This window comes from Papilio machaon, chromosome 22 (genome assembly GCF_912999745.1).
Source record: "Papilio machaon chromosome 22, ilPapMach1.1, whole genome shotgun sequence".
NCBI classification, from domain to species: domain Eukaryota; kingdom Metazoa; phylum Arthropoda; class Insecta; order Lepidoptera; family Papilionidae; genus Papilio; species Papilio machaon.
This window is the reverse complement of record NC_060007.1, coordinates 2,061,718-2,082,686: the sequence shown is the minus strand read 5'-3', so window position 1 is coordinate 2,082,686 and position 20,969 is coordinate 2,061,718. Positions and strand designations below refer to the sequence as shown.

At 35.0% G+C, this 20,969-nt stretch overlaps 1 protein-coding gene across 1 annotated transcript in view; it reads right to left on the bottom strand.

Annotated features, from left to right (window-relative positions):
* Window positions 1–857: 857 nt before the first annotated feature.
* Window positions 858–20,969, bottom strand: part of LOC106712544 (N-alpha-acetyltransferase 15, NatA auxiliary subunit) — an 81,056-nt gene continuing 60,944 nt past the window's right edge. The window contains exons 11-16 of the mRNA XM_045683582.1: window positions 4,822–4,919; window positions 4,394–4,492; window positions 3,782–3,890; window positions 3,451–3,614; window positions 2,469–2,645; window positions 858–1,867 (exon numbers count right to left, since the gene is read on the bottom strand). Coding sequence (XP_045539538.1) covers window positions 1,679–1,867; window positions 2,469–2,645; window positions 3,451–3,614; window positions 3,782–3,890; window positions 4,394–4,492; window positions 4,822–4,919 — 836 coding nt within the window. The 3' untranslated portion in view covers window positions 858–1,678. The remainder of the gene's footprint in view (window positions 1,868–2,468; window positions 2,646–3,450; window positions 3,615–3,781; window positions 3,891–4,393; window positions 4,493–4,821; window positions 4,920–20,969) is intronic.

The following is a 20,969-nucleotide window of genomic DNA, read 5'->3' as shown; positions in this document are numbered from 1 at the left end:
CTGTTGCACGAATTGTCCTCGCTCAGTGAAATACCACGACCTCACAGAAGACAGGCGTCAAGTGGAAGTAATTCCAAGTACAGTCTGATGAGTGTGGTGCCGGAGACCTAATTTTAGTTCTCCCTTTCCCTTCTCACCCTTTTTCTTATAAGGAAAGGACAGGAAGGGGGGGTGGATTTGATGGAAGGAGATGCATAGGAAGGTTAAATATTCTTTTTGTGTGTCTCCTCCTTCGTCGATTGAGGGTAGGCAACGCTTCTGCAATTATGAAAGTCTATGGGCAGTGGTCGCTTCGCCATTTTGGCGAATTCATGTGGCCGTTTGCTCGTTTACCAAATTGTAATTTAAAAAAATGGAATAAAATAATATTTTGAAATCTGACATTGTATAGCCTTGAGTTTTCACTGGAGAATATTTTCAAAAATATTTGCAATGTCAGAAAGACTGTACATACATATTTGATATTCACCGGATACATAAACAAGAACTTTGAAAAACATTAAAAATTTTAAAAGGTAGGCAAATATTTGGATAATTATTTTCAGCATAGGCTGTTAACTTTCAGTTTTAACACAATTGTAAAAAAAAAAGTGTTAAAACAAAAATTTTGTGATGGAAATTAAAATAATTAATAGCAAGTGGATTAAAAAATTATAATTTTTTTGAGTAATTCTTTTATAATTTGTGACTCAACTTTGACTGAAATTTCATTAGGATTTGTGATCTTAAATCAAAACTAACATCTCTGTAATTTTGATAATTGACCACAAACCATGACAATTAATTTATATATTGTTCAATTGTGTTACTTATAGTATATTTTTTTTACAAACAGTACAAAAAAAAAACAAGAAAATAAGACTTATTTCCGATACGAGAATTTTATATTAACTAGCGCAAGTTGAGAGGAAGTCAGGCCAAATATTTTCTAATAAATTCTGGATTTTGTGGGCGATTATGAATTGCAGTAATAATCGGTTTTGTGGGCATCTTAGTGTATATTTATAAAGAATCACTGGCTCATTGTCACAAGAGATACCACACGGGCGCAACAAATAACTCAATCAGTCTTTAAATTACAATAGAATTGAAATTTAACGCTATAGAAAACATTAAAACTGAGTTGTTGCATCCGTTTGGCAGCTCTCTTAACACCTTCGTATATAAAACAACGTAAATCTTCGAAATTAATATTGTTTGGTTGCGTCGCGACTAACACACATCTTTGAATCGTCGACGCAAGTCGTCAACGTTAGCACAGGTATAGACGACTTTTCTCACAACGATATTGACAAAAAAAGTCGTGAGCGACTGCTTTAGACAATTAAAGAAATAACCAAGTGTATGTACGAATCTATGACATTCTATTTCGTAAGTAACTTAGCAACTAAAATTGCTTGGTTTCGAAGATATACTTTGTCTAGTGTACGAAGGGCTTTACTATGACATCACAACTTAACTGACGCTCCCAATTACATGCAATATAAATAATATCTAATGAATAGATACGAAAACATCAGTCATTTAAAAATACTACAATAAAAAAAAATGACAAATATTTAAACAAAATATCTGTTAATTATCCAATTTAGTTGGCAACAAAACCGATTATCACCGCACTAGGGGACAATTCCCACAAGTAACTGAGGACATAATCACCCACAGACATCGCTGGGCTTCAGTTGGCTACCTCCTTGGTCTGTAGAGTTGTGTCCTCGCTGTGGCTGTCGTCCGGTTGTCCGGCGTCCGGTTTGAACGCCAGAGCGTACGGGAACTTCGTGTGACACGCATTTATATATTGCTCTATTTCGTTCTCACAAGAACCGAAGTCACCTTCTTTGAGACTATCTAACACTTCCACGCAACCCTGGAATATAATATTTTATTTATCACATAATTCCTGACAGACCATTTTCAATTAAAGTTTGAATTATTATTTTTAAACAATAACTTGTCAAGTTTAATGACGTTTAATAACTAGGATGATGCGATTTGTAATAGCTAAATTGAAAGAAACAAATACTAGTAGCGCTATACCGACAATCATTAAGTGCAAAAAGAGTATCATAAAAAAGTATATTTTAAAAAAGGTCAATTCTTGTTTTTAATTACTTTCGACGTTCTTTTTACGGTGAAGGAAAACATCGTGGTGCAACTTGCACATATCTGAGAAGAAATTCTAAGATATGTGTGAAGTCAAGTTGCACTGGACCAGCGAGGTGCTATGTCCTGGTCACCCCTAACTTAGGGTAGGCTTCGTGCCCCTCGGAGGGGACGTATAATGAGCTGATGATGATGATGAATTAACTTGTAGTTAATATTTTGATTTAGTTATACAATGCTATCCTACTAGAATTTTTTTTTTCATCCAATACCTATGTTGTGTCGGACAACAAAAAACATGTGATCCGCCATTTGTTATGGCGGCCATATTATATTTACAGTATTAAATATACGTATTATTTCACCTCAATGGTAAGATCAGGGTAGTGCATGGCGGTGGCGTGCGCAAGCGCATGCTGCGTGCGTTCAGGCACGAGGCGGGCGAGTGCGCGCGCGCCCCACAGCGCCGCCGCCTGCGAGCTCTGCGCCGCGCCACACATGAACTGCTCCGCCATCTGCAGCGCGCTGCGACCCTGCATCATCTACACACACAATATAAATAACACATAGAGTAAACAAATAAAGCCGTCGTCTGCGCATTTTCAAAGCGAAATTAAAAAAATAGTCTATAATATTTCCGCTTGCCTTCCTATAAAGTTCCGTAAAAACGGTCCAACCGTTCCGGAGAATCTATAATGCTCCACTTATTGAATATGTATACATTATTTATATGCATTTTATTTTGTAAATAAAAAAAGCTTGTTATAACTGAGTACATTTAAGTTTTTTTTATATTATAAGGTGGCAAACGAGCAAGCGGCCACCGAAATGGCGAAGCGACCGCTGCCCATAGACATTCGCAATCGCAAATGCGTTGCCTAACCTCTATGAACGAAGGAGGAGACGCACAAAAAGAGAATATTTAACCTTCCTATGCATCTCCTCCATCAAATCCACCTCCCCTTCCCATCCTTTCCTTATAAGAAAAAGGGTGGGAAGGGAAAGAGGACTAAAATTATGCCTCCGGCACCAAACTCATCAGACTGTACTTGGGATTACTTCCACTTGATGCCTGTCTTCTGTGTGATCGTGGTATTTCAGCCGACCAATTCGTACAACTGATGTTGTTGTTGCTGGTGTCTACCACTGTTAAGTTAGGGCAGTATAAAACATTATCGCTCGTATATTAGCTAGCTTAGGAGTGTATAGTTCAGTCTATGAAGACTGTCTACGAAGTCTATGATGACTATGAAGTCATCATAGTTCTATTGAAAACAGATTATCAGACTGTTCTTACTATTAGATTATAAGATTTTTATAAAGGATTTGAGGGTAAAATAATGTAACCTGTTGCGTCTCCGAGTCGAGTACAGCGGCGACGTGCTGGTTGAGGCCGGGCCTTGCGGCGTCGAGCCACACGTGGAAGCGCAGCAGACAGTCGTGCAGATGTTGGTGTCCGCTGTCCAGTCGCCACGCGCGCTTCACACTTTGCAACATCAACAACGGCTTTTCTGGAAACACATGTTACACGTATAAACACCTTTATAAAACATGCATTGTACCAACACTAAGTGAAATCCTTAGTGTAGATTTCTAATAGTAAATCTACATTAAGAATGACTAGCAGTTTGAAATCTAAACAAGAAATATTAAGTGTTTTTTAAGTCGTTGTAGTTACCTTTCCTAAAGTATATTTCGAAGGCCATTAAATGTGTTTCTATTCTATCCGCGGCGAGAGTCCGCAGCGGTAAAAGGAACTTTATTGCTTGCTCTAATGGGTCCTCCGCCTGGAACATATTAAAATACATTATATTCTGTGAAATAAATAAAATGAATTGCTGTATTAAAAGCCAATAAAGCAGAGTCTGTTGCTTTGAATCTTTGCGACCATCGATAATATTATCTGCAAATAATGTGCAACTAGAAAGGCAATCAGTATTATTGACGTATCACCGTCGACATTCAAGGATCATAATGCAGTTTTTTGACATTTCATAACTTTATTTTTTTGCAACTTATGACCTGATTTTTCTCTTAGTAATTCCTTGCAATTTAAATTGTTTAATCCAAACACATTAGAAAATTAACCTGCATATCAGAACATAATGCGTTATATTTTTATAGAAATAGCAACATTAAATCGTGCAGCTGCCGCTCCCTCATTGGTCAAATTATGACGCTGTCAAGATGATATTTCTAATCGATATATTTTCTTACTGTCATCAGATCCTTGTGGAACTATATAACTATATTGTTATGTGAAATTTGTGAATAAACAAATCATGATTACCCTGGCCAGCTTGTCAGGTACGAGCTCGTCAAGCTGCGGCGCCTCGGGGTCGCACTGCTCCTGCTGTTGCCGCGCCTTGTGGTGCTGCTCCCGCTTCACCTGCAACGTAATATAATATATTGTTAGAGCCATACTTGCCCATGCTAGAAAAAAATTACATTTCATTATATTGTGTAAAAAAAATGTAACTCTGTTTTTTGCATCAAAAAAAAATCTAAGTTGATTTCTTAGTTTCATTGAAAACAGTAAAACAACTTTTACAAGAATAACATGTAACATTTTTTCTTTTATTTGCCAATTGACAAAGATTTATTTACATTTGTTTTTGTGTAGATGGCGCTGTATTCAATTCGGAATTTTAACTTTTATTTGCTATTATAATCTGTTCGAAAAGCCTTCTGTCATTTTAGCTAATTCTTTATATATACCTGAACCTGAGCCGCCAACGCACTCTCTTGCTCTGCTTTACGCTTCGCTTTCCTCTGTTTATTTCTAAGTTTCTTCAGCTCGGACGGCGCTAAGTTTTCTGGAAAGAAAAAAAAAACCTCCTAAATTTTTTACCTAAAAACATTGATGCAATTTCTTTAAAAAGTTAATACCTAACTAATTTTTGACCTTGAATTTTAAGCGTTTACGTAACACTACAACTGCGAAGAATTAAATTAGCATATGATCTTATTCGTAACGGCGAAGCGTAAAAGGCTCGAAGACTTAATCAGTGGTATGAAAATAACAACAGACTCAGGTCGAGGCGCGAGCTATTCTTTGCCTTACAAGGGGCGTTTTTTGATGAGTGTCACTATAATTAAGCGCTGCTTTTAAAAATAGCAGCAGTACGTAACAATAAAAACTATTAAAGTTAGATTTTAATGTTTAATTTAAAAATGAATTACGTGGAAAACATAAAACTGGCGTTAACTACAAACACTCGTTATAGATGCATGATAAATTCTTGCAGTCCAGTAAAACATCCCGGTTCTCAGCCAACGTGGTAAGAAATGAAATTTATTATAGTCTCAAGTATTTATGTGGCGCCCAGGTTTTATCAACTTTAGCTTACTTTGTCACATTGATTTATACGAGGGGAGGTCCAAAAGTTCGCGGAATGAAAGGGTTGTCAATGAAATATAACAATAAATTTATTTTTCCTTTTCAATATAATCACCCTTAAGTCTAATACATTTATTCGATCTATGAATTAATTTTTCTAAACCATCGAAAAAATATTTTTTGTCTTTGGCCTCAAAATGGGCCGAAATTGCCTCCTTCACTTCATTATCGTCGGAAAATTTCCTTCCCCTTAGCTCTTTTTTTAAATTTGGAAATAAATAAAAATCGCTAGGAGCCAGGTCTGGACTGTAGGGTGGGTGAACAAGTGGTTCGAACCCATGTGTGTGCAGAGCAGCCATGGCAACTCGGCTCTTGTGAACCGGCGCGTTGTCTTGCAAAAGCAACACACCCTTGGCCAATTTTCCTCGACGTTTTTCTTTAATTGACTCCTTTAACTTTTCTAATATGAGTGCGTAGTATTCTCCGGTTATAGTGGTACCTTTTTCTTTATAATCAATGAGTAATATTCCCTTACAATCCCAAAAAACAGTGGCCATCAACTTTCCCGCCGATTCTGACACCTTGAATTTTTTGGGAGGTGGTGTACCCTTTTTGTGCCATTGCATGGACTCCTGTTTGGACTCAGGTTCAAAGTGATGAACCCATGTTTCATCTCCAGTAACAATCCGCTCCAAAATCTGCACGGGCTCGTCTCCACACAACTCCAAAAAGTGCTTAGACGCGTCGACGCGCTGCTGTTTTTGAAGCGGCGTGAGCATTCTCGGCACCCATCTTGCACTGACTTTTGTCATGCCCAGGTGGTCGTGCAGGATACGCAAAATAGTTGTATCTGATACTCCAACAAATGCAGATAATTGTTTCTTCTTCAAACGTGTGTCTTCGAGTACAAGTTTTTCGACTTTTTCGACGATGTCTGATGTGGTGGCGTCAGCTGGCCGCCCAGAGCGAGAGTCGTCTTCAATTGAATCTCGACCATGTTTAAAAAGACCATGCCACTTATAAACCATTGTTTTACCAGGGCACTGATCTCCATAAACGGCTTCCATTTCATTTAAAATGGTTTGAACGTTTTTTCCTTGCTTGGTAAGGAATTTTATCACAGCGCGATGTTCAATTTTCTCCATAGTTGCAGTTTGCTTCCGGATTGACTTGTTCAGCAGGCGAGTACTCGTAAACGAATGGCACTATAGGGTTGAAATGTTATATATATACTAATTATGAGTGCCCAATTAGTATGACACTAAGCGAGCTACCCTATCCCCACTCCATCCCCTCCATTCCGCGAACTTTTGGACCTCCCCTCGTACGTAGATTTATATCTTTATTTAATAAAACTTGAGCAAGAAAATAAATTAATCCTAATGGATAGATATATATTCTTGGACTAACTTGACGAAGTTGCCTTAAATATTACATAGAAACAATGTTTTAAATGAATGTGACTTAAATACATAAATATTTGTAATGTCCGCATTTATTTTGTAAAACTCACACCCCTCCATTTTTGTTTTTAGGACACTGCAAAAACATTGCCTCACGCCCGTAGCCCAAAGGGTTAGCCAGAGATTATGGATAGATACTTTTTGTTGACCTAGTGTGGAAAATCTACACCAATTCAGTAAGAGACTGTGAATCGTGTTACCTACTTATCATCTATAAAATTATTAAAATTCGAGTGTCTGTATGTAATATAAAAAAAACATATTTCTAGAAGTAATTTGCATTACTTATAACGAAAAAATAAATAAATGATTGTCTGTCTGTCTTTCAGCAAATCCGTGTATATTTCTGAAATCTCTGAAACGGCTGGATCGATTTTGACGAGATTTTTACTGGGAGGTAAAGTAGTTTTCAGATATCTTGACGACTCTTAACTTTGCCTGAGAAGCTGCAAAATACAATTTAGGTGTAGCCGGGAGAGGTCATTGCGCCGCGCGCCTTCGGCTGCCAAGATATTTGAAAAGAACTATAGTTGATGTCCACGGAAGTAATTCAGGCTTTTTTCTGCGCTGACGGAGTCACGGGCAATAGCTAGTAGGTTGTAAACTCTAATTACTTATATCTGGGAAAACTTTTCTAACGGGTGCATTGGACGCAATCCGTTAACGACGCCTGTCGAACGAACCTACGTTAAAATGCCTAACGATAACTATTTCGTTATGCAAATATTTAAATTGAAATTCTTTAATGTAAAATAGTTTTAGTATACGAAAACCTTGAAGCTGGTATGAGTTAGCATACTTTAATTTAAATTAATCAAGTAATAAAGTACACAACTTCTTGCTTTTACATCATACAAAATACTAACAATAAAGTCTCCTATAAATTATATTCATAAAAGTGGGTAACAAAACAACAGCAATCAATTCATATTTAAGCCCGGAAATCATCTTCAAATGAGCTCAACATCAACACAAACAATACACCGTCACTCTGTAAATAACTATAATTTAAGGCATTGTCGTAAAGTCCAGTAAACACGTTATGGGTTTTTACCCACTTTCAATGGGTGAAAGTTAATGGTGAAACTAAGAAAATAATGTGCAAATGCTAAGTTTAGGTGGCTAGTACGTAGCGACAGATTTGCGACGGTCACTAAATGTATACGGCGCGACGCATAACTTTTGTCTCGCCACTTTGTTTACAATTGCATAGGAAATTTAACACGCACGAAGATCAGTGACGAATTTTAAGACGGAATAACGAGTTCTATTATTGTATTAATAGCTAGAAATACCAAAAAAGAATACAATATGAAAATAACATAAACGGTTTAAATGAACAAATTCCTAAAACACTCAATATCTGTACAGTAGTGACTAGTAAGTAATTATCCTAAAAAATACGACAAGGTGTATTTTTTAAGTAACTGAGGGTCTATTACGAACGTTTACGATATTTGTTAACGTAACGTCATCGACAAAATTAGTATTAGATTTGTAAACGCCACGTAAAGTACAACGACAGATCTCATACAAATATCTTTTGTTCATAACGTTACGAAAACGCATATCGCAAATATTCGTAATAGACACTCAGATACGTGAGTTTACACATCTTCATATAAGTAATGGTCTTATTAATTTTATAATTTTAGTCTACAAATTAATCATAGTTGGTTACGGCTACTATTATATTTATCACTTTTTCAGCATATCGCCAATATCCTCGACACACTTTCGCTTAGGGCGTCCCCCACCCGGCACTAAGTTTTGTAACTACCGACTTGTTTATAGCAAATAGTAATTTCACGCTGTGACAATAATCTTATTAAACTTATGTCTACAGAGTGATATATGTACGTCATAAGAATTTTTATAACGCATAAAAAAACACGTGTTGGAAATGAGGTAAAACAAAATTTCAGCGTACATTTCCTTGAACTATACGTAGGTTTAATTGATTAACTATTCCGCTTCTCAACAATGCTGATTATAAAAGGCAAGGAGAACAGAGACTTCGGATGACTTCTGCCGCACTTGAATTTTTTTACATATCATAAGGTGGCAAACGGCCACCTGGATTCGCCAAAATAGCGAGGCGACTGTTGCCCATAGACATCTACAAATGCAGATGCGTTGCCTACCTTTATTCAGCGGAGAAGGGGACGCACAGAAAGAGGATTTCTCCTTCCTATGCGTCCTTCCTTCCGCCAAATCCACTTCCCAAAAAGAGACTAAAATTAGGCCTCCGGTACCACACTCATCAGACGAAACGCGGAATTGCTTCCACTTCACGCCTGTCTTCTGTGTGGTAGTGGTATTTCACCGGTCGACCCGACCAAACCCACACCCAACAAATATTGTTGTTGCGGGATCTACCACTGTTGGTTGACCATTTGATCAACACCATATCATCTTGAAATCGAATCTTCAATGTATAGATAATAAGATGTAAATCTCTGTAATTATTAATTATATTTTCCAATTAACGATTACAATCGGATATTGGTGTGGAATATTATGAAACCCGGAATTTAAACGTCTATTTCTTCGGCCACAATTCAACCTGTTCGATATCCGGTAGTTCGTATTTATTAACCGTCTAGTTGACCGCCGACAGATTGAGACCGCCTTTCCAATGCAGTTGGGCTTGGCTAACGGCATTTATAAATAACAATATCGCTTATCTATGTACATAACATCAGCTGCACGAGTGCCGTGAGAAACTGAATGTAAGCCATAAATATAACAGATGATTGAAATGATCTAAATTTAATTCCAATTTTATTACAGCGGTATAATTTTAAATGTAACTGCCAAAAGCATTAACAGGAAAAAATATACACAGTAATTTTACATCATTCGTCTCTACGTAAAAGTTATCAATGAGGGTCTACAATTTACAACCGCACCTCGAGTCTACTAGATCTAAATCCATAGTAAAGATCTCCTTTTGTGCTCAATCACCATTGCAGTAGTTACGTGGGCGACATAGTCTTACTCGATCCGTCGCGTTCCGTTCAAGGTTTTTGTATCTGTAATTGCTTCATTTCTCTTTTTATTACTATGTTCCATACGTGATCCTTTGTACATGCGCTAACGAGCAAATTATGAGAAAATAGGAACCACGTAGCCAACAACTTTTTGTTACATTTGTTGAATTGTCTTTTACCGTGTGTTATTTGTTTTCTCTATTTTAAAACAGTGTGGAATGGATGACTATATATTTTTTCATAAGAGATACGGCAATAGAATAAATAAATTTGAACCAAAAGTTTATGATAAGTATTTGATAGCGTGGTTTCAGTGCACAACACGTATTAATCGAGTCGGAGGCGGATTTACGTAAGAGCATTGTGCCCGAATGCGTCTAGGACACGTCGCATACAAATCTCTGCTCCAATTCACTCGGGTTTCGCAAAACTAATGAAACTGCGACCGTGATGCACGCCACTCTATGCCCCGACAGGGGTCGCCGGGGTCGGCCGTGTTCGTAATTAAAATGTCCAAAATTGGACATGTAATTTGGCAACTTATATCATTCACGAATTATTCGCTATGTGATTTCACTGGTCGTGTACTCAGGATTCACGTTATGATATTCCCTTATAAGAAATACTGTAAAGAATATGTCAAAAAACACACACATGCTGCTAACCTACTCCATTTAACTATAGATAGCTTGAAATAATTTCAAGTTTTATTATTATTAAATGTCTCATAGTACCATATACAGAGTTGGTTAACGTTTATTTAAACAATCATTTAGTGTAAATATCACAATAAGATATAGGATCACGACTCTGAAAAAGGGCAGACACATTAATGCGAAAAAACCTAAAATAATCCGCTTAAGAATCCATTTAATGACTGATTGTGGCAGTTAATTTAATGTAATAACTGAATAAAGCTATTCATTTGTTATTTATATCCATCATTGCGTTAATTGTCGTCACAATCAAACGTGAACACTTGAATTAACACAAGCGAGGTTACTCGTGTCCGTTAACCGAGTGTGACATGTGATGTGACGTGGTAAGACCTGACCTGACGTCTCTTATCTGCTCTGCTCCAAATGCACCGACACTTACTCATCCGAGATAAATATCATAATTAATTACTGTTCTATTCGTATTTTAACATATATAAAATTGATACAGGATATATGTATTTAAAATACGAAACTTAGCAATACTTTGATCGGGGGTGCGACAGTGCCCCCGCATATAACAACCGAATCATGGTTTTCTAACATAGACAAAGCAACACTGTTGACACCTTATATGTATACATTACACCTATCAAACTGTGGCTGCAAAAGGATATGGATTAATTTGGATTGTCACTCAGTAACAAGTTTTGTAAAGAGCAAAGTTCTTCAGTATTCAGATATAGATCGCTATTAAATCGCGCAAGTGTCATCGAACATATCAAGATATAGGTTTTAAAACAAATTCGCTGTCGAACAAAACCGATTAGGCTACAGTGACTTATGTTAAATCCGTTGTCGTTGTATAACAACTAAATCGACAACTAAATACTTAAACATTCCATTTAAAATCTGGAAGTATCTTAGTTGCGCAATCCGTACCATATATTTATAAGAGTGGGTTAATCCAACAATACAGTTGAGCCCTTAGCCGCCTTAGTGTCGCAACCTGGACCGGACCTGCTCTGAAACCGGACAACTTGCTCGAGTTTCACGTGCACTTCGTCAGGTTTCTATTAAGATACAGGTATTCGCAACCTGAGGCCCGCGTAATTTGAAAAAATTTATTGCGTATTTAGAAAGGAAAAAATTGGAAATTATAACTGCCATACTCAAGATTCGTTAAATTGAAAAGATAGTCTCTTTAGAGTGAATTTGTATGGAAAATCTAAAAAAAAAACAACAAATGACCTTTTTGAAGGTAAATTGTTAGCAGTAAAATATAAAATGACCAATAGGATTTTTCCAGGTTTTTAACAATTTAGGAACCACAGTTATCAAAAAAAATATGGGTAGCAATAGCAAAATGTTGAGCAGCTCTGATACAAACTGTTTGGAAACACCTCGCCCACCTGTCACAATATCTATCTTTACGCTTGTTTAAACAGGTATTCCGATCTTATGAAAATATTATAAAAGTGTGGAAACAATAATATACTACGTTACCATATATAGTTAAGATGATCGATCTACATCGCCTTGTTTTTTGTTTAATCGTGCTAGCTACTTTACCGTCATGGAATTTTGTTTATTATTATAATAAACAAAAATAAAAAAAAGAATCATTCAAGTAATAAAGCTTACTAATCTTACTTCTTACTAATATTATTAATGCGAATGTTTAGATGGATGAATGAATGGATGGATGATTGTTTGTTTGAAAGTATCTACGGAACGGCTTAACAGATCTTGATGAAATTTGGCACAGATGTAGATCATAGTCTGGAATAACACATAGTCAGGAATAACTATTCATCAAGTTTTTTTTATTCCGCTGGGACGGAGTCGCGGGCAAAAGCTAGTTTGATTATAAACAAATAATTTTGTATAGCCCAGATTTTATTTCTTTACTTACTAAACAGATGTTAAAAGTATAATATCTTTTAAATTTAAACTAACCTTTAATTTTAAAATTAACCGAACGCTGTTTTTAAATCTAAGACCTTGATTATACACTAGATCTAGTATTTCCGTGTCGTGCCTAAGTCAGACCAACGGAACTAAAACAAACCATTAAAGACCGGACCTAAGCGCTAATTACGCCCTAGATACAACAAAACTTGCAAAACAAGACCACGTTCGGAAGTGGCACGTACCTCGTTATCACACTAAAGCCTTATGGAATTATTATCTCTAATAAAACATCATTCCATAATTGACATGCATAATACATAATTGACATATCGTTTAATTAAAAACGTTGCACATCATATACTAAATTTCCCGTGTTATGTTTAAAGTAAGTAAATATAGAAATGTCGAACTCCATACATGGCGGCCATTACACTATTTAACGATTTAATAATAGTATAATAAGGGTATCTAATCAACATGTCAATTTTCTTCTACGTGTATTTGTCAACCAACATTTAAAAAGTACAAAAGCTACCTAAAAGGTCTAGATTAAAAATAATATTGAATAAATAATTGATTTCAAATATTCCGCATTACAATCCAACAAAATAAAACATGTTACATAGCATTAGAATTACAAAATAATCGAATATTAATAAAACAAACATTGTTGCGTTGCAAACTCAACAATGGATTCAACACGCCATACTTTACTAGACCATCATAAATATTACCATCTTGCTATATAAGGAATTGATATTGTAATTACTTCAAATAAACTTAAGTGATTAAATTATTTCGCGCCTTTAAGTACTCTGGTCAATTAATGCAAAATACTTTTTATATTTTATAGAATCTAAATTTAAAGTCTAAGTTTGTCTGGTCACAAACAAAATAAACATTGAATATACAGCCAATATAATGAACAGTCAAATCATTTTGTATGAGTCATTACATAATACTACGAATGTCAAATTTGTTTAACAAAATCGGTACAAATTGATCTTACATTGCGTTTGTCATGTGAATTACGAAACTGATGATCTAACAATGATAATTATAATAATGACGATTCATTTTTGTTTAAATAGCATAAAGAATTTTTACTTTTAATGGAATTACAGATGTACATTTAAATTAAAGGTGCTTGTTCATAAACGATAGCCGATTAACAGCTTGGGTCAGTCGTATAAATTTTAATTCCTTAGAAAAGACTGCTAAATAAATTCTAATTTCACAAAAAAAATTATCCATTGTAACAGAAATGTATAAAGAAATCTATAGTTAATAAAAACCATTTAGTTTCAAAACAAGCCAATATCCGTTTTTTTTTTTCAGTTAGCTACGTGACTTCAATATGCAAGGTAATGTGACATGTACTTGTACCTTTGGAAAACGCACTACGTTGCTGAATACATAAGCTTTTTTTATTTGTTAATACACCATTTTTAGTTTCCATTACTACTAATAGCATAATTTATTAACGGTATACACCAGAAACCCATATTTATCCATTATTATGCGGCAATAGCTTAATGGTTAAGAGTACGGATTACCTATCTCGCGATCGTGACTTCGAACCCTATACTATTTGATTATTGTAAAACGCACAAGCTTTAAGCTTTGTTGGAACGGTTACAAATAGTATTAGTCCATTAACTAGTCTATTTTTTTAAACATACAATATTATACCATGGTTTGAAATGATATGTCACCTTAGCAATCATAAATTAAAATATTTTTTTGGGTAATTATTCAAATGTTATCGTAATACTAAACCATGTATAAACCTTATATAAACTTAACACCTGCATAGAACAAAACGTGCTAGAGAAGTTCAAAATTACAATGATCGACGCAACAATGTTGTTTTTGGACAATGGCTCTCACAGAAAATTACACAATTTTTACGTAATCAAACTTGGAATAATAACAAAACACAGATAAACACATTTTCTCGACGATAATTCTCATGGGTCTTAAATTCTATTGATAAATGTAATCTAATGAATAGTACTCCGATTATTGTCGTAAACTTTATTCTAGACCGAGCTTTAAGCTGTATTAAAACGGGTACAATAAATAATCAAGTATGGCAATAAGCTACTGAACATGGGTTTCTGAGACCAAAATATCCGTTTAAAAACACATTGTTACCTCTATTTTTGACAGGGATTTTGGTTGGGATGGGATGGAGATTTTGGTCTTAGAAACCCACTGTAATATGTGTGATTGTTGTTAATTTTTAACTAACACATAGAACGACTAATTATATATGTAGTTGTCCGTCAAGGAAACGGTTATTTTCCTCTATTCTTGTATTTCAGAAAGCTACAGATCTCAAGCGCCTGCAGACAAATATCTGCGGAATGACTGTACTTGCGGGCGCCATAGGACAACTCATAGAGTTGGAAATGACCCGCGGAAAGTTTTAAGCACCCAGTTCTTAGATTTCTATTGCAGTCAACATGCAATTTAATCCCCTTTTTCTTGCTTATTGCGTACGTGAGTAAAGGGGAATTATGTCATTAGCAATTGAAATCAATTCGAGAAGTCAAAATTTCTTGAGATTGAAAAGTAGTAATGTTTGTATACTATATACTATATGTCTGTATACAAAATCAAACCGATAATCTCCATCTAGATGTTGTTCCAAGCATATATAGGCTAATCTACAACCTAGTACAACAAGCGAAGACAAATCGTTATTCAGGTCATTCTTCCAGGAAGTAATCGTATCCAAGATTTAAGAATAGTCTATTTTTAATTGAAATTAGTCATTTTATATTTAACTTGAAAACAACATAACTGCTGCAAAAATCTTTTCTTAGACTAGACAAAAGCACAAATAACATATTAGTCATTTTAAACGGAACACCACAAATATAAATTAGCAACAGTCGAGAGCAACGTGTGACGAATTGACACATGACACAGTGACTCGTCTGGATATGTTACTGGAATAGTATAGTGTCATAACCTTCCTTTACGTCACCTATAATACGTTGAATTAAAAAAAAAATCCCTTCATATGTTCTCTAACTGTTAAATATTTGAAGTGTAATATTATGAGGTAATGAAAGTTTAAAAAAAAGAATTGATTATCACCAGTCTTTTTATGCAAACCTTATGTAACTTTACAGGTTCATTAGAAAAAATTGTACTGTGAATTATTAGATACAATAATATTTATACAAAATATAAAGATAAAATTCAATTCATTCATAAAAGGGTATCATAAAAATCGTCAATTATCATTCTATATCCCACAACATACTTTGCCATACTTTAGATTGTAACGGCGTATGTTCTCAGACCTTGGTTACATACGGAGCCTGTGTCTGCGGCATGACATTGTCGTTCGTCACACCAATTATAAGAAAATAATACCTCAAATAACTACTCAAATTGAACCAGCTGTGAGATACATTTTAGTATTTGAGTACAGAGTAAACCTAAACTAAACAGCACTACATCTAACTATGTTATTAAACTAATTTAGTTCTTATTTAAGAAATTAACGCAAAATACTGCAAATTAATGTACATTCTATGGCTAACGTTAACTTAAAGTAAATACTCGAGAGGGTGCTCAATGGGGATTTTTATTCCAATTTGAACCCATAGTTTAATCCAATTAATTGGACCAATGGGAATACTTTTTTTTTAATTCTGTGGACTTAATCATCCCATTGCAAAAAAAAAACTATTTTGCTGATAGATCGGTATCGAAACACACTATACAAGTGTATACCGAACAATGAGCATGTTAGTCACTTGACTAACAAACATGCTTTATTGCTTGAATTTAAGGATAATTATATCTATCTATATATATAAAAGAAAGTCGTGTAAGTTACACTATTTATAACTCAAGAACGGCTGAATCGATTTGACTGAAAATTGGTGGTCAGGTAGCTTAGAACCAGGAATCGGACATAGGATAATTTTTACCCCGTTTTCTATTTTTTTTATTCCGCGCGGACGGAGTCGCGGGAAAAAGCTAGTTTTGAATATAATGAATAACTTAAAAAAATAGTTATTCCCTAGTTTTTTGTCTAAAAACGAATCTCACATCTTATCTAAGAAAACTATCTTATATTTAGCCTATATACTTCAATTTTCAAAACAGTTTCGTAATCAGTTTCCAATTCCGACATCAATTTTACCAAGTCATAATACCGCTCCCACATCGTGCAGTAGTCAAATAATTAATCTATCACAGTTCAATACTGTGCAATAATATTTTGACAACTTAAACACAGTTTGGCAAACATAGAACTGGTACACTAAGTGTCATGTGGCATGCTCCGATGTCGGACAGTTTGACGTTGGAATTTGGAAACAACTAATATTTAAATCTCTATGCAATAATCAATGTACTTTATTGCTTTTGTTATCTTTCATTTTTATCCTAGCTATATATAACATAAACAAAACTTACTTTTATAAATGCAGTGTAATTCAAGTATTTATGAAGTTGATTTTATGATTAGCGAATCACCTAGTCTAAAAATAGCCACAATCAGCATAATCAGTTGTATCTTAAAAGATATCGTGCGATAGAAGCTAACATAAAAGTGTTATACTAGTTCCACACGTGGACAAAACATGTAGAGTAGAAGACAATGCAGTACTGCTATTATTTGAAGGCACGATTATTGCCAAAACAGTATCTTCCTATTGCAGCGTGTGCGTTAAAATTATACTAAACTGTCTGCTGCTCTTTCTCAGTGTTCTGTCCTCGTGTGAAACTATTATTACCGAGAAAAGGAACGCCACAACAATTTACGGCCTCAGTATATGTTGGAGCAAGGCCAACAGGAAAACGCGGGCTAGGCTAAGTGATACGCAGGCGTAATGATCACTTGCATCGAATGTAAAAGGGCAGCGATGCAATCAATATCGAGATCGGAGATAGTTAAGATTCCTTTAACACTACGTGGCTGTTTAATGAATAGCTTCACTTTTATGTAAAGAAAAAAACATATTGAGCTTTTAATCTGATTTACAGTGATGTTTCATAGTAGATATCCTTATTATACAATATCACTTTATCTCACAATTTTCGCAATATAACAAAAATAGTCAAATATCGTAATAGCCGCCATTGTATGGAACTTGACGTTCCTGTTTACTTAATTTCAACTTTGTATCGAAGCGAAGATCACGGATCCTTCTCGCCGGTGGGTACACTCACACATACAAGTAAGAACCACACGAAACTTTTGAAAAAAAAAAGATCATAACTTCAACTTTCTTGTTTCCGATAAAAATGTAATTTGGCACATAATGCTTTTTATTAACCACCTTAACACGTAAAAGTGTCGATTAAATTCACATAAAATGTTTTGTTTTGCTATTAAATTGTATTTTTTGTTGAATTGATAAGCTCAAGATAATGCCAAAAATGTTTTTGTTGTCAGTTTTCTTTCGGTAAGTAGACGTTAATAAGGAAAGATTCATAAAAATGGCAAACGGCAAACCGTATGCTTAAAAGAATACTTGGGGAGATATTTTTGTACTTAATGTATTTAGTTGTTATTTTATAACATTTTGCAGATCATTTTGCATGTACAAAAGTTATTATTTTATTACGCTACCTTGTACCATAGGTATTAGGTGTTTTAGTTGACATAACTGGGAGCTGGTCGTCCTTCGATCGCTCACGAAACCGGTGTAAGGTTGCCGACATTTGACGAATGTCTGTCGTTTCTAATATTAGGGCACAGCGGTCATATGCCAGTATTAAATTTAATATACTTATTTTCTCAGCTTCTTTTGTTACTTATAATGATTTAGACAGAGATAAGAAAACAGTGATGTAAATTACTATCATTATATGGCCCACACATTGGAGTCCAAAAAGAGCTCAGTGTCAAAAAATAACAAAACAAGAATAGGAAAAAATGGAATACAATTTCATAAAAATTACTGTAACCTGTTAAAATTTGTGCAACGCTCTATCGGGCTTAAAGTACACGGAAAAATCTCATAGTAATCTATATATGTAAAAGAAAGTCGTGTTAGTTACACTATTTATAACTCAAGAACGGCTGAATCGATTTGACTGAAAATTGGTGGGCAGGTAGCTTAGAACCAGGAAACGGACATAGGATAATTTTTACCCCGTTTTCTATTTTTTATTCCACGCGGACGGAGTCGCGGGTAAAAGCTAGTTTTGATATAACTGACGGTGATGATACGAAGGTGATTGTCACAAATATTCGTGCTAGGTACACTAATTTATTATTGATAATGTATAATTTATTGAGTTTCTTTTACATCCTCTAGACACCTTATCGTCTACAATTTGATAGAAATCGTTCTATATCTAAATATGAAAAGGAAATAGTCGAGAAAAGCTTTTCTAAGTAATGACGGAGCACTTTTACTAAGTCAGTATTTACTGAACGATATCAATCGGCCAGCGATACCTTGTAATATTCAACACCGGACGTTGATATCGATTGCTTCTAGTATCATGTTGCAATACCACCTTTTTTATAGCTCTTTATAAACATTACCAGTCTTTGTTTTGAAATTATAAGTAAGAAGAAGAAGTTAACATGAGAAGTTATCCAGCATTAAAAAACAGTTATATCTGGAAGAACATATAGGCTACTTATTAAGTTTTTTGTTGATTCCGCGCGGAGTTGCGGCCGACAGATAGTTATACGTGAAATGAAGTCTATAAAACTAATTTTATTCTAAAATAAAATAAAAACTATTATTATCTATTATTATTAATTTGTGTAATTTCGACCAATTGGCGACCACTATGTTTAAATAGTTAATATAAGAAAACAGATAACCAAGGTGAAAACTATGACAGTTTAAATAAATTTTAATACTATTAAAATTAAAGACCAAAAACAGATGTCCGCTAAGAGGTGACAAACTCAAGACAAATACAATTCAACATTATGATACTACTACAATACAAAAATATAACGTAATTGTTAAAAATAACAACATATTTGTTCCTGGACTAAAATACCCAAGTCTACGTGATACAACCGCGCGATGATACGATACAATAAAAACATCGAATTTGCAGTCAAAAGCCGCGTCGGCTACATCAGCGGCGCCATGTAAACATTACCTAGAAAAACCCACACAATTCCTGTGTGACACGGCGCACAGAAATGGAATGACACGGAGCTGCTATGACGTATGCGATGCGTAGGCGCAACGCGTGCTACGCATCCGTACGACCTCATCGATTGAATTGATTGAAAATGCTAGTGACGAAGCTGTTAGGATATTGACCTCTTGTTTGATTTTATAATAACAATCCAAATTATTTGGACCAAATAATATATTACGTTATTAAACGTATGAGCGATCGAATTATCTTTACCTTTGAATTTTAATTCTTAAGCTCTAGACAATTGAACACAAAAGGATAGCGTAATAAATTTAAAGTTATACATGTCTTTTAATAAACAAAAAGAAAACGGAAAATTTTCCGTAAGGTACCAACATAAAACATATTAGTAGCGAGATATATCATACGAAATTGTTTGCAACAATAGCACTTAATATATCGCGTAACGGTGATACCGTAACGTAACTTTAAAATAACGTTACGTATCAATTTCATTCGGAATGCACTTAACAGCTAAGCAAACGGAACACGCTGTATAACACCCACGTCTTCCAACGTAACTTATAAATACAAACGATATAAGGGTCTTAAAATTATGAATCTGTCTTCAGTTGCGGTAAAAATTGGCAAGCCCGCTGACCGCAATGACATCAATTGCAAATAACCTCATATGGACCGTAACAAAGACGTCACAGCATAGTTTAACGGTGACAAAGAACATGACAGACTACTTATTAAACATGAGACGAGTAACAGAGAAATGAATCATCGTAGTCTCGACAGATCTTAGATTGGATAATCATTATCAGTCATAGCTCGTAATGAAAATCTGTCATACTTAAATACGCTCTAAAGCTACTTATTAAGAAGTCCCTCAGTGAAATTTTCGGACGCTTAGTTTCAGTTTTGATGTTTATAATTATTCTTTAAAACCAATAACGGTTTAAGCTGTCCTAGCGTTCTGGGTGGATCTATGGCGACTTAATTTTTTCCATTCTTTTATGGTTATATGAGACTGTGTAATTGCAGACTTGTGACGATTTTTTCTGTACAGCGTCCTGGACGATCGCCCAACCGCGATCTACCCTAACGCCGGCACTGTATACAAATTATATGCAAATCTCAAAAAAGATCAATGTGAGCGGCCACCGACCCGGATGCAAGCAAGATACGACGCCGGGTCAATGTAAGGAAACCAAACGGATATAGTTTTACGTTCAAGGGTAAATGACACGACAGTAAAGGTTAAATGTTTACAACGCGGAGGATTATTATATATAACCTTGTAATACATGAATAGAGGAGTGCGAAATGTTATTCAATTAAAATCGATTATCACGGACGTAGGAACTACGTCTACTACGAACTACTTGAACGATGATCAAATCTC